This window comes from Sminthopsis crassicaudata, chromosome 2 (genome assembly GCF_048593235.1).
Source record: "Sminthopsis crassicaudata isolate SCR6 chromosome 2, ASM4859323v1, whole genome shotgun sequence".
Lineage (NCBI taxonomy): Eukaryota > Metazoa > Chordata > Mammalia > Dasyuromorphia > Dasyuridae > Sminthopsis > Sminthopsis crassicaudata.
This window is the reverse complement of record NC_133618.1, coordinates 384602414-384618403: the sequence shown is the minus strand read 5'-3', so window position 1 is coordinate 384618403 and position 15990 is coordinate 384602414. Positions and strand designations below refer to the sequence as shown.

Sequence of the window (15990 nt, the reverse complement as noted above, 5' to 3'; positions counted from 1 at the left end):
ACACATATGAACATACTTAAAATCGCTTAATAAGGTAACAAATATGACAAGTGAATTTCCTTTCTGTAGATATGAAAGCCCCATGAAGGATGGATTTTATGTATACTGTAAATAGAGGTCTCAGGATCTCAGCTGGGTGGCACCATCTATATGTAAAAGAGCTGAAGACTTAACTCAGCATTCATAGTCTTAAGTCAACTGGGCCTTTCAATGAGTTCTGAGACTGTATTGTGGTTGGCTTAAAATTCTATTATATTCTGTACTCTGAAGTCACAGCATAATTTCCAGTAACAATGCTGAAAGAACAGGCTGTTATGTGAACTGAACAAATAGAACCGGAGTTTCTTGATATTTAAACATGGTGTATTATTTCAGGAGCTTGACTCTTTCAGAAGCCAATATAGTACACCAGGTATGTGAAATATTGGTTTGTTCAGAGATAATTACAGGAGTGTCAGAGGTCATTCTAATTTTAATCACTTCACATAACAATAAAAATATAACCAACAATTTAAAAACATAATTAAGAATTTTGTTAACACATCTTTGTTGTATTTTCACAAACAGTAAAAATGCCACAGACATTACAAATGACCTATTTAAGTTGTGCAAGTATATGACACATTGCAGGCATTATAATTATCTTTTTCAAATTCAGTAAATCAAAACAGCAGCAAGGCCAAACCACATTTTTTTTCCTCTCTGTTAAGCATATTTTCCTTGAAATGAGGTAAAGCATGGTACCAAGTGCAATGCTTAATTGTGCTACATGAACAGAACAGCGCAAAAAAAAAAAAAAAAAAAAAAAAAGCTATTAAAAACGCAGCATAGTTAGAACTGTTGAAAGTACAGTATAATAGAAATAAGAAAACAATTTAAATGTTTGGAGGTTCATGCCAACTAAGCCCCACACAATCCTCTCAGAAGGAGTCTGTGCAGATCCTATCCCTCAAGATTGGTTCCAACAGTCTCCTATGACTGACTATTCCTCAAACTATCAGATCTTTAACAGTATTTTCTGTTCAACACTGCAAACACATGAACAGAGGGAATACAAGATTCTATTACGTGGCAACACAGGGTGATGTCTTAATAGATGGATGCAAACATTTCAATGAGGTTACACTGGGAAGAAATTTACAAGATCAAAAACATATCAGCAGCAGGAACTATAGTTTAGCAGTCACAAGATACCTATTTCAGATACCTAAGTCATAGTCTCGCCTAGTAATGAGGGGATGATTGAATGCTTCAGAAAGGCAAGATACAAATTAAATTAAGCTCTTTCCCCCTCAACTAAAATGAAATAACTGTTCATAAAACATTTTGATGGCAGCAGGAAATTTGAACCCCTGAGAATCCTATGACCTAATTTTGTTTTAATATCAACTGAAATGACTAATTTTTTTTTTAATGTTACAAAAGATACTAAAGAATGTTTTCTCCAATGTCATGTCACTTTGAAAACATTTGATCTTAGTGCCAGGAAATAATGGAATTTCTATTAATTTGTTTAAAAAATTAACATTTCTATTCATTTCTTTAAAATTATCTTAGAACCTTAATTTTTGGCATCAGTTTTTTAAATAAATTACCAAGGGATTGTTGAAATAACTGCCACATATAACCAATGCGAATAGAATTAATATCAATCCTTATTTTAGCAGCTGTAAAAATTTACAGATGCAGATCAAGTTTGACTTGGTTTTATAGCATGCTATATTTTAGGTTGAGATTTAAAAAAAAAAAAACATCACCACATTAAAATCACTTTCCTTAAAATTAATTTGTTTTTAAAATTCCTTAAATAATTTAGAATCTCAATTTAAATTTTAAGACATCTGAATCCAATAAATAAGCTTAATTTCCAAGAAGCTTAATCTACCCTGTCACTCAGGCTTCTTTGAAAGCTGGAGCTGACAGTTGTCTTCGTGTGCATGCAAAAGGGGTTGTTCTCTGGAGCAGTTAAAAGCAAGGAATACAGTATTCAACTGTGAGTTAACACATCAAAAACAGCATTACATGAAGCATCAAGTTCAGACTGATGTGCTGGAAAACATCAAATACCTCTGCTCAACTTTCTCAAACTTCAAGCATAATTAATGGAGCAAAATTGCAGCAAACCTCTACTGGTATATTGGTGGGAGTACAAAATTGACCCACAGCTTTTTAAAAAGTAAATTAAGAGGTATTATAGTTACAGTGCAAAAAAAAATTAAAATTTCAAGCATAATACATAAACATAGCACCAAACAGAAAAAAAAAAAAAAAAATGCATGCAAAAGAAAAATAAAAGAACTGAGGTATTTAAGTGAAGAGTGCCTACCAAATCTAATCAAAGAAATTTAGGCCCAAAGCCTACAAATGCAACTTTTTTCCTTCCTCCCCCCTTCCCCCCAAATAGACTGAAACAACAATGAGCTAGTTTCTCTAAATCAATGACCTAAATCACAGGCATCCCAAGTACGGCAGTTTATCTCTAACATCAAACTTTCCTGGCATTTAACAGCAGAGCTTTGGTAGGTGACACATGCATGCAACATTGTGAAAAGCACAGTAAGAAATTCCTATGAGAAGTCTAAGTGTAAAGGTGCTCTGTTTTTTTTTTTTTTTTTAATAAGTAACCAATCAATTATAAAATCTGCAGCATATTTTAGGTGTGATATGTCTAAGGTTATTTTGTTAGAGCAACGGCTTGGCTTCCATGGCAAAATTTTTCCCCATAAACATTCCCTTAATTAGAACTATCTAGCTGGCATTTTCCAATGAAATTAAAGATTTAGCCAAAGACCACTTGTATTTATGGCATTAAAAAAAAATTCCATAGATTAACCATATTTTCTGTGTTTTCTCTTCAAATAATTTATGTATGTTCACTAATAAGGTAAAGTATTATAATTCAGCTACATTAATGAATTGTAAATATTGAGCTGTTTCATCATATGACACATGATAAAATGTAGGGAATGTAAAATAAATTTGTTCTAAAAAGATTAGAAATAAAAAAAGTACATCCATGAGGGTTTACTTTTTAAGGCAAGAACCTTTTCTATGCAAGATCATGTGGCATCAGAAAACTGAAATTTTATTCTAACAGTATGCCAGCCCAGCCATTTCAATTATAAATCCATCCCTAACTAATAAGTGCAATGATTGGGAACGTCATCTGATACTAAGATAACATGGAAATAGAGGACAATACTGACTGGCACACTTATTTTCTCTCATCCCATATCATTCAGTACGGTTTATAAACTGTTTCATGACTGGCACTAGTGCACAGATGGAGGAATTTCAAGATCACACTATAGAAATCTAGCAACTGCTTTAGCTGTATGCTCCCTGGCCTTCTAACACTAAGCAAAGCTGCACTGACAAAAGACCTGATAACAATGGTTTTGGAGACTTGCTCAATGTCATCATTAAAGCACTCTTGTGATTAAGCAAAGCAGAATTGAGGAAAGAAGACAAGATTGTGTTTGCGCAAAAGACTAAAACTACCATTAGTTTCAACATTTTTTATACAATGTTTGACTCTGCTACTACTCTGTTTTCAAACAAACTTTAAACTCTGTCTTCAATTTGTTCCTCTCAACATCAACTTTAAAATTCTTTTTAAAATGTGTTTTACTCTCAGTTTTGCTCTTTGTTTCCAAGTGGGTGTCTCAGCTGTTGGGAACCTGAGGCTGATTTGCTTTGAGGCTTCGTAGTGCTCTCCTCGCAGCTGCAGATTTGGCAATCCTGTAGCTCCGGCCAACGCCTTTAAACTTTCCCTTCCCTACCACTTCCACAGTAACTCGGACCTTTCCATCATAGGTTCTTTCTGCAGGGCTGAAAAGAAAACCAACATTCCTAATGAGAGGTACAGTCACTTATATTTAGATCATTGAGGAGACTGCACACAAAAGAAAGATTTAACCTTGCCTTGGTTCCTTGGTTCAGCATTAAATGGTAAAAATAAAAAGTGTTGTGGGCAAAAGGGCTAGAAGACATAAATTACCAAGCAAGGTACTGTTCTGATTTTTGGGCGACTATAAAATTTTACAGTAATACAGACTAATATTGATTTGGTTTTAACCCACAATATCTAATAATGTGACTAATACTGAACTATATTAAAATAACTTCCTTTAAAGCCAATTATTTTTTAAAAATCATTAAAATTAAATCTCAATTTAAGTTGCATACATTTATAAACAATAAGTATGTTTAATTTCTCAAAAACTTTTTCTCCCCTTCACTTAGCAATCCATAACAGAGTAAATATTAATATCAAAAATATAGATGTATTTTTATATGGTAAATCTCTGTAAATAAACCAACAAGTACAATTTAATGATGCATTTTCCTCAGAAAAATCCTATAAAATCAAAGCATCAGAGTTAAAAATCAAGTCTTCTATTATATATGTGGAATTTTAGGCAATTCACTTAACTATTCTGGGCCTCAGTTTCTTCATGAATAAAGTAAAGGGATTATACTAGATAATCATCTAAAGTCCTTTCCAATGTTAAATCTTATAAACAGAGCTATGTTGCCATATGATCATCCCAATTTTATAAATGAGAAAACCCAGGGCGTGCCTTATCCACAGTAATTGTGGCAGAGTCAGAACCAGCACCTGAGGATTCTAACTCTCTTACTTGGTGATCTTTTCAATCATTCATGGAGCCTTTACATGAAAAAGTATCACTAACTCTCTGGGAATCATTAATTATTATTGGTGTCATTCAGTAAACTATCACATAGGGGAACCACATATCACAAAAGGGAACTTAATAAATGCTGAATTGTCCTGAACCTTCACGGGAAGGCTCTTCTTACCTAAATTTGGCAGTTTCTGGTTCCATCTCAAGCAATTCTCTTACAGGAGAACGGGGGACGTTAGCAGAAAATTTTTCTATAAGCAAATTAAAAACATAATATGAATAATGTTCCAAGAAATAAATTATATAACAATTCATCATTTCATGAACGCAAATAATAAATAAATAATACCTATTAATGGTCGCATCATTGGATAATAGACTTGCCAAACCATTTCCAATGACATTCCACTATCCATATAAATGGCACCAGCAAGTGACTCAAATATATCTCCCATAGCCTTCGGCACTTCTATATCTTCCTCTTTCTCTTCATCTTCCTCAGATCGTCTAAGCTGTTAAAAGAAAGAACAATTATTTCAGGGAGCATCAGGGCAAAAGATAATACATTTTTTAAATTAATCTCATAAATCATTTTCCTTGAGGTTTCATTTCAGTAAAGATAAGCAATTTTCTCAACATCCCAAACAAAATATAAATATGTTGTACCATATTAAAAAAATCAAAGTAGATAATGCAATTAAAAAAAAAAACAAAACATCAAATTAAATTAAGTAGAAGGTCTCTTGCTATATAGGAAGACTATTTTTTTTTTTTTTTAGAATACTCAATTATAAAGGCACTTCCAGCTAAGATATGCCTGAAAAGTTATACAGCCCACCTAGCTCCTCCATTTCTACTCAAGCAAAAACCTAAAAATCATACTGAATTGAGTAATGGTCAAATGAAAAATTACATTAAATTATTTTTTTCAACCCCAGAAATGCAAAAAACATTAGCCAGAAAGTCATAGGCAATAGTCACCAAAAGAGCCAACAGCAGATTAAGTATACAAACAACAATGTAAACAGTGAAAGAAAAGGTAGTAAGAGAAACATACTAATAGAAGAAGGAAAAGGGGGGCAGAATTGACTATTTCTTAGAATTAACTGGGAGTAGGAAGGTGAGGGAAGAAACAGGTACCAGAAAAGTCTCTCTTATATGAACCTTACAAAACAACGTTGAATATGTATACACACAGAGTTTGGAACAGAAATAGATTAAATTCGACCAATAGAAAAACACTTCCAAGTCCTAAAGAGACTATTAAAAGAAAAAAAAGAAAAAAGAAAAAAACTGTAAACTAAGTAGATGTCCATCAGCTGGGAATAGATGAACAAAATGCATGTAATGAAAAATTATTATATGGTAAAAAATGACAAGACGATTTCAGAGAATCCAAGGAAGAATGAACTGATTTAAAATGAAGTGAGCAAAACCAGAAAACAATTTATAAAATAACAACAATATAAAGAAAAAAGTTTCAACCAACCAAATCTTCAGGATTATGATATAGCGTTAAACTCCTCATAGAGATGATGGAGTCAAGGTACAGAAGTAAACATAGATTTTTGGACAAGGCCATTATATGAATTTGTTTCACTTGACTATGCTTATTTATTGAAAGAGCTCTTCCTCCCCCCAACTTTTCCTGTTTTTAATTAGAGAAAAGATGGAAAAGTTGGGAGGTGATAATAGAAGAAACTACCAGTGGTACCCCAAAAAAAAGCAAAGAAAGGCAGGCCAAGGAAATATTTTTTTTAAAAAAAAGCATACATACATATAGGAAGAAATTCAGAAAACAGCATAATCAGGACCATTCATTTTTTTAAAATACAAGTTTGAGTTTATTATATGCTATCTATCTATATCTATGTGTGTGTGTGTATATATATATATCTACATATATATATCTATAGATAGATAGATAGATAGACATAGATATAGATATAGATATAGATATATGTTTATACACAAAGAAGCAAGTGGCGAAATCGAGATTCATAGTTTCTTAGATAATTCTTATTTGGGGATCCACTATACATATGGAAATACTCATTTTGGGGTTTTTGGTTTCAGATTTTTTTTAAAAATTTAAATACAAGTTACATATGAAGGAATTAAGACTAAATTAGATCTAAATCATATAATGCCTAAATCAATCAAAATCTACTGTCCAATCAAAATTATAGTAATCATCTCTTGATCTCCAAAACAGCCTGTTTCTTTCTTCATTGAATTCAGTATCTAACTTGGTCTTTTTTTTCCTCCTCCACTCCTGCTCTTATATTGGAGGACTTCAACATATATGTTGATAGGTATTCCTTCAAAACTGTAACTTTACAGTTCCACAATTTACTCATTTCACCTAATCTAGTCTTATGCCCCACCTCAGCAATACACAAAGAAAATCATCCTTTTGGTTTTGTCATGACTCACAAATACACCATTTATATGCTCATAAACGCTGATCTGTTGTCATTCCACATCTCCCTTGCAACCACAAAATCTATTTACTCTATCTACACCATGACCTCCAATCCCTCAACCCTTCAGTTCTTTACCAGATCACCCATGCACAAGCTACACTCACCTTCCCACCATCTGTAACAAGCTACTTCTGATCCCCCTTAATGGTAGTGCCTTTTCTTTGTTGATTATTTACTATTTATTGTGTATTTAATTTCTTTGTACATAGTTAGTTGCATGTTGTTTTCCCCATTAGACTGAACTTCTGACATAGCAGGGATTGTCTTGTAACTTTCTTTTTATGCCCAGTGCTTAGCACAGTGCCTGACATATCATAGGTACTTAAATGTTTACTGAATGACTGGCTTACATTAAACAAACTCATTTTAATTCAATTACTAGTAGGCACAAATCACCACCTTTTATCCTACCAAATTCTCTAATTGCTGAAAGTCTTGAATGAAACACTAAATAATACTGACACAATACTTATGTTGATAATCTTTTAAAGTTTTAATTATGAGAAAAGTAAGAATATGAATTTTAATTAATTTTCATTTAGTATAAAGGTATATAACAGAGTGCTGATCCTGATGTGAATGAACTGAAGGACATCATATTTGTGCTTAGTCCTTTTATTTTCCTTGACAAGAAATCAAGGAATGGAAAGGCTCCATTAATGGTAGCATCTACTCTTCCCATTTATTAGCCTTTGTAGCAAAAGGCCACAGTCTGGACTCATTCTACCGCTATAAATGGGAATGCTAGAAACTAAGGGTAGGGTAATTAAAAGAATATTAGTTATTTAAGGAATAAGTTGTTTTTTTAGGAATAAGTTGTTTTCTTGACTTCAAAAGAAATGAAGGTTAAGCTAGGAAGAAGGACAGAAAATTATTTCATTTCTAGTATTAGAAAGTGTGTGGGGAACTTTGATTGGAATAGATACAAAAATCTAAAAGACATATTTAGTATCTTTTCCTATTAAAAATCTAAAACAGCAGTCACACCTCAAAGACAACTAGAATTAATTCTCTTATGAATCTTATAAAGTTATTTTAAAAAACTTTCAAATGTCAATGCATAAAAACTGAACTAATAATTTTTTTTCAAAAAGAGTATCTTCCCTTTCCAACTAGAATCAGAATTGTTTTGCTGATATAAAACAACTAGTATGCAAAGAAAAACTATATAATGTTATGTTTTTCTCCCCAAGTTAAGAAGTCTTAACATAGTATCCCATATATAGGAGGTACTTAATAAATGTTCACTTATTCTTTTGGATGTCACTATTTTTACCATAGCAGATAGAAAAGAATTTAAAATAGTTAAGCCTAGTCCTTTGAAATGAAGTATACACCATGTTCTCAAGGATAAAAGTTCCAAAAGAAAACTTGAGTTGAGATTCTATTGTTGGGCCATTTGCACTATGACCACCACATCTGTAATAGGCTTGAGGACTTGAGAGAAGTTCAGAAAATTTCCCCTGAAGACATTCACTGACTTTACCACTAACTTCCCAATGGTATTCACCTGGTCTTTATGCTGCTATAAAAACATCAAACTATAAGGTTACAAATATACTGCATTATAGTGATGTTAAATTCAAACCACCAACTCAAAAATCACTAACCTCAGAATCCATTCCTTGCATTTCATTCTTCTCAAGCTGAAACTGCACAAAATCATCAATAACATGGAATAACTCAGGAGAAACAGCTTTGAAGTACTTGTGGTAGTCATACTTAACAGCTAATGATGCAAAGATAGTATTATTGACAAGAGCAGATCTTAGGTCAGTTAGAACTCCTGGGGAGTGCTGCCGTGGGTCTTCATAAAGGTGCTTGGTTATGAGGTAGTCCAAAATTGCATCTCCCAGGAATTCCAAACGCTGATAACAATCTGTGTGGAAGGGAAAAAAAAAATTTAAATCAGTTGCCCCAGAAAATTCTTAAACTATTACCTACCTGGCACTTTTCTGTGGCAGCAAAAATCTGGAAATAAAATAGGTATTTCTCATTTGGAGAACAGTTAAGTATATTAAAACATATGAATAATGGAATATTGCTGTGATACAAGAAGCAAAGATATAAAGAACTAAGAGATCTGGAAAAATTTATGAACAAATGCATAGTGAGTTAAAGAAAACAACATTTACAACTACAATAATGCAAATGAAAACACTAAAAAGAGTTGAGTGATTTAAAAAACAATCTTGGCCAGGGAGAACAAATGCACCCCATTCCTCACCTTCCAACAAAGAGAATTGGGGGTGGTAGGAATTAATATCTAACTATAATTATAGGTCAGAACAAAAGAAATGAGGCTGAAAAAACAGCTCGGGATCAGATTGTGAAGGACTTTTAAAAGGTTGTATTCACAAAGTGCTGTGCTAATAGAAGATATGATAAATTCTATAGCGCTAGCAAGAGCAACATTTGGCAACTGATTGAATATACAGGGTGAAGAGGAGTGAAGGATAAAGCCATGGTTATAAAGCTGGGAAACAAGAAGAATTGAAAGTACTTCAATAGAAATAGAGTTAGATTTTGGGGAAAAGAAAATGATAATTAGGTTTCTGAACATGATAAGGGTGAGATGTAATTTAAAATATTCAACTGGCAATTGCTATTGCAAGACTGAAGCTTAGGAAAGAGACTGGTGGCAGTTACACGGGAAATGATGACATGCCCGAGAGAGAATATAAAGAGAAGAAAAGCATCAAATTCCAAAATTGAGAGATAAGTGATAACTTTGGAAGGAGCATTTTCATTTGAGTGTCAAGACTGAAAAACAGGATTAAGTTTGGGGAAATAGGCTAAGGATTGGGAAAGAAGAAGTAGTAGCTTAGCAGTAAGCATAAACAACATTTTCTAGAACTCGCTGAAATCATTTAAATAACTGTTAGTCATATTCAATGAATATTTCAACTTCATTTTTGGATTCTCTGAATATGAACACCCAACACCATCAATATGAAGCCAAGTTCCAAGTTCCATTTCAACCCTTTTGGTGATGTTTAAAATTTCCCTCATGGGTGAGCAAGACCTTGCTAATTGAACTATTCTAAGGACAGTCTTTACCTGTATATGTTGATTCAGGAATCGTTGACAGCATCAATCAAAAAGTATTTTTATTAAGCAACAAATCTGTGCTAGTCACCAGGGAGACAAAAACAAACTGAAATAGCCCTGGTAAGTATCAAAATGGATACAACACTGGATCTGATGTCAGGAGGACCTAAGTTCAAATCCAGTCTCAGACACTTACACTAGCTATGTGGCACCGGGAAAATCATTTAACTTCTGTTTGCCTCAATTTTACCTCCCAGGGTTGTTGTGAAGATCAAATAAAATAACATTTGTAAAGCACTTAGCACAAACTCTGGCACATAATGAACACTATATATTCATTTTATTTTTTTGTTTTTTTTTTACTATTAAAAGTAAACACAAAATAAGAAAAAAGTGAGAGGGCTAGGGAATGGGACTAGCAGGTCAGGACATCAGAAAGGCCTCATGTGAAATGAAGCCCTTTAGATGGTCTTTGAAACAAATTCAGCTCTACACCTCTCTCCCCCCCCCCCCCAGATCAGACAGAAGAAAAGGATATAGAGCCCTATCCAAAGTACAGAACCAAGTTATGGATAAAGTCATCTTGAATAGGCATTATTGGGAAGCACAGGATTTCTGGGTCACATGACCAATACTAGACATTTTCTCTGCTCTTCAGTACCTCTTAAGCTTCTCCAAAATAGAAGATACAATAGATAAAGCAATTTCAACTGTCTACATGGTCTAAGACTGTGAAATGGCCAGTATGGGAAGAGGCTAAGATAGTTTTGAGAACCAGCTCCATGATTATATTACTATTTACCCCTGGGGGAAGTAGTTGGAAAGTGAATGAGAAGCAACTACTAAAGAGAAGTTAAAAGACTAAAATTGTCAAAGATCTCAGAAGGAAGAAAATTCAGTTAAAAAATTGAGCAGATATAGACAAAGTAACAGGAAAGAATTAGTAACAGAAGGAAATGAAGCCACCAGATTAACTAAAGAGTTCAGATAGCAGTGCATAAATACTGAAAGAAAAAGGAAAATGAATCAGTACCTGGTAAGGCAAAGTACCGAGTAGATTTCAAAAACAGCACAGGGTGCTCTTGAATAGTTTATAGGAAAAATAAAAATTATAAAAATGGAATTTGTGGCCTATAAAGCAGAAATAATTGGCATAATAGAAAAACGTGAATTTATTATGGCAAGGTTTACCAAGTTAACAAATAGGAGACAAATACACAAAAGTGAAGCATAAAATGGCAGAGAAGGAAGTAATATTAACATTAAATGAAAACACGATCTCCACATAAGCAAACTATATTGATCTCAAACACAGGATATATATAGACAAGTTAAGGATTATGTGGTTCTCAGAAAACACAAAAAAATTTCAACAGTATAAGGCCAGAAATAATACAAGAAATCTGCCCATAACCTCTGAACAAAGATCAGAAGAATACACAAATTGCCTCCAGGAAAAAAAAAAAAAAAAAAAAAAAAAATTTTTTTGCAAATTGCAAGCAAGATACAATGTAGTTAAATTATTTGCTTCTCAAAAACACAGACAACAGAAATAAGTAAGTATAAGTGGTTAAGTAAGTATAACCACCAAGAATAACAACAGAGAAACCATTAAGAGATTTCTTTCTAAATGTAGAGGGACAAGACTGAAAGTAGAGGATAAATAGAGGTGATAATGAAAAATATCATGGACTAAACTTCACAACATCCTGCCTACAGATGAATCAATGTGGAAATTGCATAAACAGATGAAAGGGAAGAATATGCAAGGTAGCCAAAACAAGTCAAAGGCTAACAAGAAAAGGAAAATCACTATTATTGCCTCTCAAAAAAAAGAGAATTTATAGGAGAATGGGCAAATGAGGAAAGAATCTTGTTTCAGTAGTTAAAGGAAATACTGCTGATGAATGGTCTTATGAGAGGAAAGAAATATTCTATAAAGGGAGATGGATATCTTACAATGGTTATGATCTACAGGGATTTGATATTTAAAGAGAACATTCATTCTCTGAAGAAAAGAAGAATCTGATCAAATATGAGCAACTAACAACTGAAAAGTAGAACATGGACCTCTCAAATTTTAAGGCAAATGGGGGGAAAACTACCAAGAGGAAGGGAGCAAAGTTTATTAATGAACTGCACACAGGGACAAAGGAAAATTCCTACCATGGGACAATATTCTCTCTATCTCCAGCAGTAATTGGTACTTTTCAGAACATGACAAAATGAAAGGAATTGTGGTGGGGGGTGGGAAGGGTGTTTGGACAAAATATCTGAGGCAATAACAAAGAAGCTATTTAGAGGAAGGTAACCCCAAATAGGAAGTTTCAATGCAATGAGGAATTCAGACACTAAAGAAGGACAAAATAAGTAGAAGGGTCACATATTGAAGGGAAGACAGATAACAAAGAGAATGAAGGAAAGAAAAAATTTTTTTAAGAAAAAGGCACAGAAAAATTTTTAAATTAAAAAACAGAGAAGAGGAAGGGGGATTCTACTATTTAACTCAGAAGAAAACAAAGAAATTACTAAAAAAAAAAAAAAAAAAAAAAACAAGCAAGAAAAAAGGAATTAATAAGTTAAGGGAAAAACTCCAAAACTAGTGGAAAAGTTAACAAATAGGCTCCCTAAGGACAGCCAAAGACAGGCCATCGGAGAGCAAAAGTAAAAAGGGTTACCACCTTAAAACAGATTTAGCTAAAATAATATAGTATTATGTATGTTTACAGAAGAAAAAGAAACATAGGAAGGGTAGACAGAAATAGCTATGATTCTGTTCTAAAAAATATAGATTGATATGTAATCTGTACAATCTATAAAAATTAAAATATCTATTATATGCAATGGCATACTTGAGCTTGGGCTGCCAAATCTGATAATTTGATACCAACATTTTGGTATTCATCACTGGAAAAAAAAAAAAAAAAAGAAAAGAAAAGAAAAAAAGGCAGCATTTTTTGCTGCTAAGTTTAAAAAAAAAAAAAAAAAAGCATATACTAACCAATGGGTGAATAAACTGGAATGAATATAATGGAATGTTACTGTACTATAAGAAATTGCAAATATGAAGAACTGAGAGAAACATGGGAAGATTTGATCAACTAACACAGATCAAAACAGAACCCAAAAAATTATGCACAATGACTATAATAATGTAAATGAAATTAGTAATATAATTAGTAAAAGGAAGCCAACCATGAGTAACTTAGAAAAGCAATCAAAGTGCATGAGAACAGATAAATAAAATGTATCTCTTACACTGTTTGCTCAGACATGTGATTACTAAGCTAGAACATATAAACTGACAGGCCTATTCATGGGTGTTTTTGCTTAACTGGTTTTCTTTGTTTATAAGGGAGGTTCAAATTTGGAGCAGGGAGGTGAAAAGGAGGTATGTCCAAACATAACTATAATGTTTGAAAAAAGCTGATAAATCTAAGAATTGAGAATGCCAAGAGTGTCAAAGATAAACACTTTCATATTTTCCAAAGAGCTTGGTTCTCACAGAAAGTAAACACTTCTCATGAACATAAAGATATCATTCTCCACAAAACCAAAAAGTAATTGATACTGAATTTTATTTTTAAAGTAATAAAGTTGTATTTTACGAGATCTTACCAGTGATGGTATTGTAGTGGTAGGAGGCATGAGTAAATGCTTGAAGAAGGTAAGCTTTATTCTTGAAATTGTAGTTAATTTTCTTTTCAAAATTTTCAAAGCCTGATATAAGGTGATTCAGTGTTTTTTCGGCATCTGGATAATCAAACATGCACCTTGGAGGAATCTTCAAACAGCCATATTCTAAGTCTTTATATAAAGAAGACTGTAAATTGGCTACAGAGATAGAAGCAAAGTTCACTGAAACGTTCTTTTGTTGACTGTTGAAATCCTTACTGGGGTATAATGTGTTCTCCCAATCACTCCTTTTAATTACTGGGAGCACCTTCAGCCCCAAAGAACAGAGAAAAAGTTGAGCAGCTCTCTCACCACAGCTGGTTAAATAGCAGCCCAGTAGAGCTTCCACACAGTCTGCAATGCTTTTATCAGCAATACACTGCTCTGTATGCAAGTCATAAGAAATTGACTGTTTTCCTGTGTCAATACCACAATTTTCTTCTGATGGATTCCAGAACCCTACTACAAAATCATCTTCTTCAACAGCCTTGCTAGGATCCAAATAGCACATTGCATCCCAAGAACTATAATCAAAATCATCAATATCAGATGAAAATGGTATATTACCTAGGGATGATTTTTTGGGCATTTTCCATTCATAATTTGAATCATTGGTTGAAAATGGAGAAAGAGATATTTTCTTCACAAAAGCCCCTGATCCCATTAACATATTATCTATAAACTTAATATGTTCCTGATCATACTCCAAGAAATCATCTTCATAATCCACTTCCTCCTTTGGAACCCTCCACATCAGATCTTCATCTTCTTCCTCATCATAATCTTCATCTAGCTTACCATTTGCCAACATGTTATCTTTTGTCTGAAAAGAGAAAAAGAGGGTAGAATGAAGGGAAAATATAACTGTCACTTTAAAAAGCAACTTGATATTCAATAAAAGCAAGGGGTTATGGATAATTTCAAATGAATGACTACTTCAAATACTAAAAGTCAAGTAAAAAATTGGCCATTTGCTTTCAATTAACATAAAATAAGTTATTTAATTACATAAACAAAGACATGTTCATTTTACTGTTTGTTTTTGAAGTTATCCAATAAGAACTAAGGTTTTGTACAAGAGCATAAATTTGCAATATTCATTAAGAAAATGAAAGCAGAGCATTTTTTTTGCAGAATAAATTTTTAAAAAGAATATTTATAAATAAGAATGCCTTACATAAGAACCTTACTTTTTTTATGAGTCCCAATATTTTTTAAAAGTATGGCAATGGAATTAAAACAAGGATATTACAATTAACAAAGTTAAATTTTTGATGTAACAAAATGGTTTGATCTCCATACACATCAAAAAAAAAAAAAAATTATCCACTAAAAGAGAAAAGATGACTGAAGTTTTCATGAAAAAGATCAAGCCAGTATTTTATTGAAATTTTTGGCAGTATTTATGCATGTGGATAAATCCATACATTAAAACGAAATTCCTTTGCTTAAAAAAGAAAATATGGGATTACACTTTTGTACTAAAGTTTGTTATGTTTATGTAACTTTTAAAATGCTACAATTATCATTAGGATACTGTTGTTTCTAATTATAACTAGTAAAATTACTGAGTTTAGAATAACAAAGGGCATAATTTACTTTTGTCAGGAAATCTATTCTAATTCCAATTTTATTAACAAAAGCTTTTAGGGAAGTGATAAGATTAAATGGTAGTGTATCTTTTCTGAGAATTATAGAAATTTGCCAAAAAAATTATCCTTTTCAAAGTTATTTTAAAATTACATTTTAACAATGACAACCTTTAAAATATTATTGGGGGTTTTTTGTTTTCAAGAATTTCAGAAATTAACAAATATTTTATCAAATTGTTGAGGAATTCTATTACATTTCTTTGAAAAGATGGTTAACAAACTCAAATATTTGCAACCACACTTAAATTTTAATTAATACAGTAAGTTTGCAAAATATAGACCTGGAAATGGTTGTCAAATAATGATTATAAGAATAACTTTCATAGAAATATAAAACTACTTCTGTTTGAATAAAAAGATATGAACTATAGCTACCTCACCTGTGCAGCAAAATTAGGACAATGGAAACTAATTCCTATTACAGTACAAAATAAATTGCTTCATGCTGAAACCTGCCGTTTTCCAAATTACAATTTC

General features: G+C 32.5%; 1 protein-coding gene across 1 annotated transcript in view; it reads right to left on the bottom strand.

Annotated features, from left to right (window-relative positions):
• Window positions 1-2598: 2598 nt before the first annotated feature.
• DICER1 (dicer 1, ribonuclease III) overlaps window positions 2599-15990 on the bottom strand; it is a 52911-nt gene continuing 39519 nt past the window's right edge. Inside the window, 5 exon segments of the mRNA XM_074291381.1 lie at window positions 2599-3831; window positions 4825-4900; window positions 4999-5161; window positions 8746-9014; window positions 13805-14684. Of these exon segments, the coding sequence (XP_074147482.1) occupies window positions 3666-3831; window positions 4825-4900; window positions 4999-5161; window positions 8746-9014; window positions 13805-14684 (1554 nt within the window). The 3' untranslated portion in view covers window positions 2599-3665.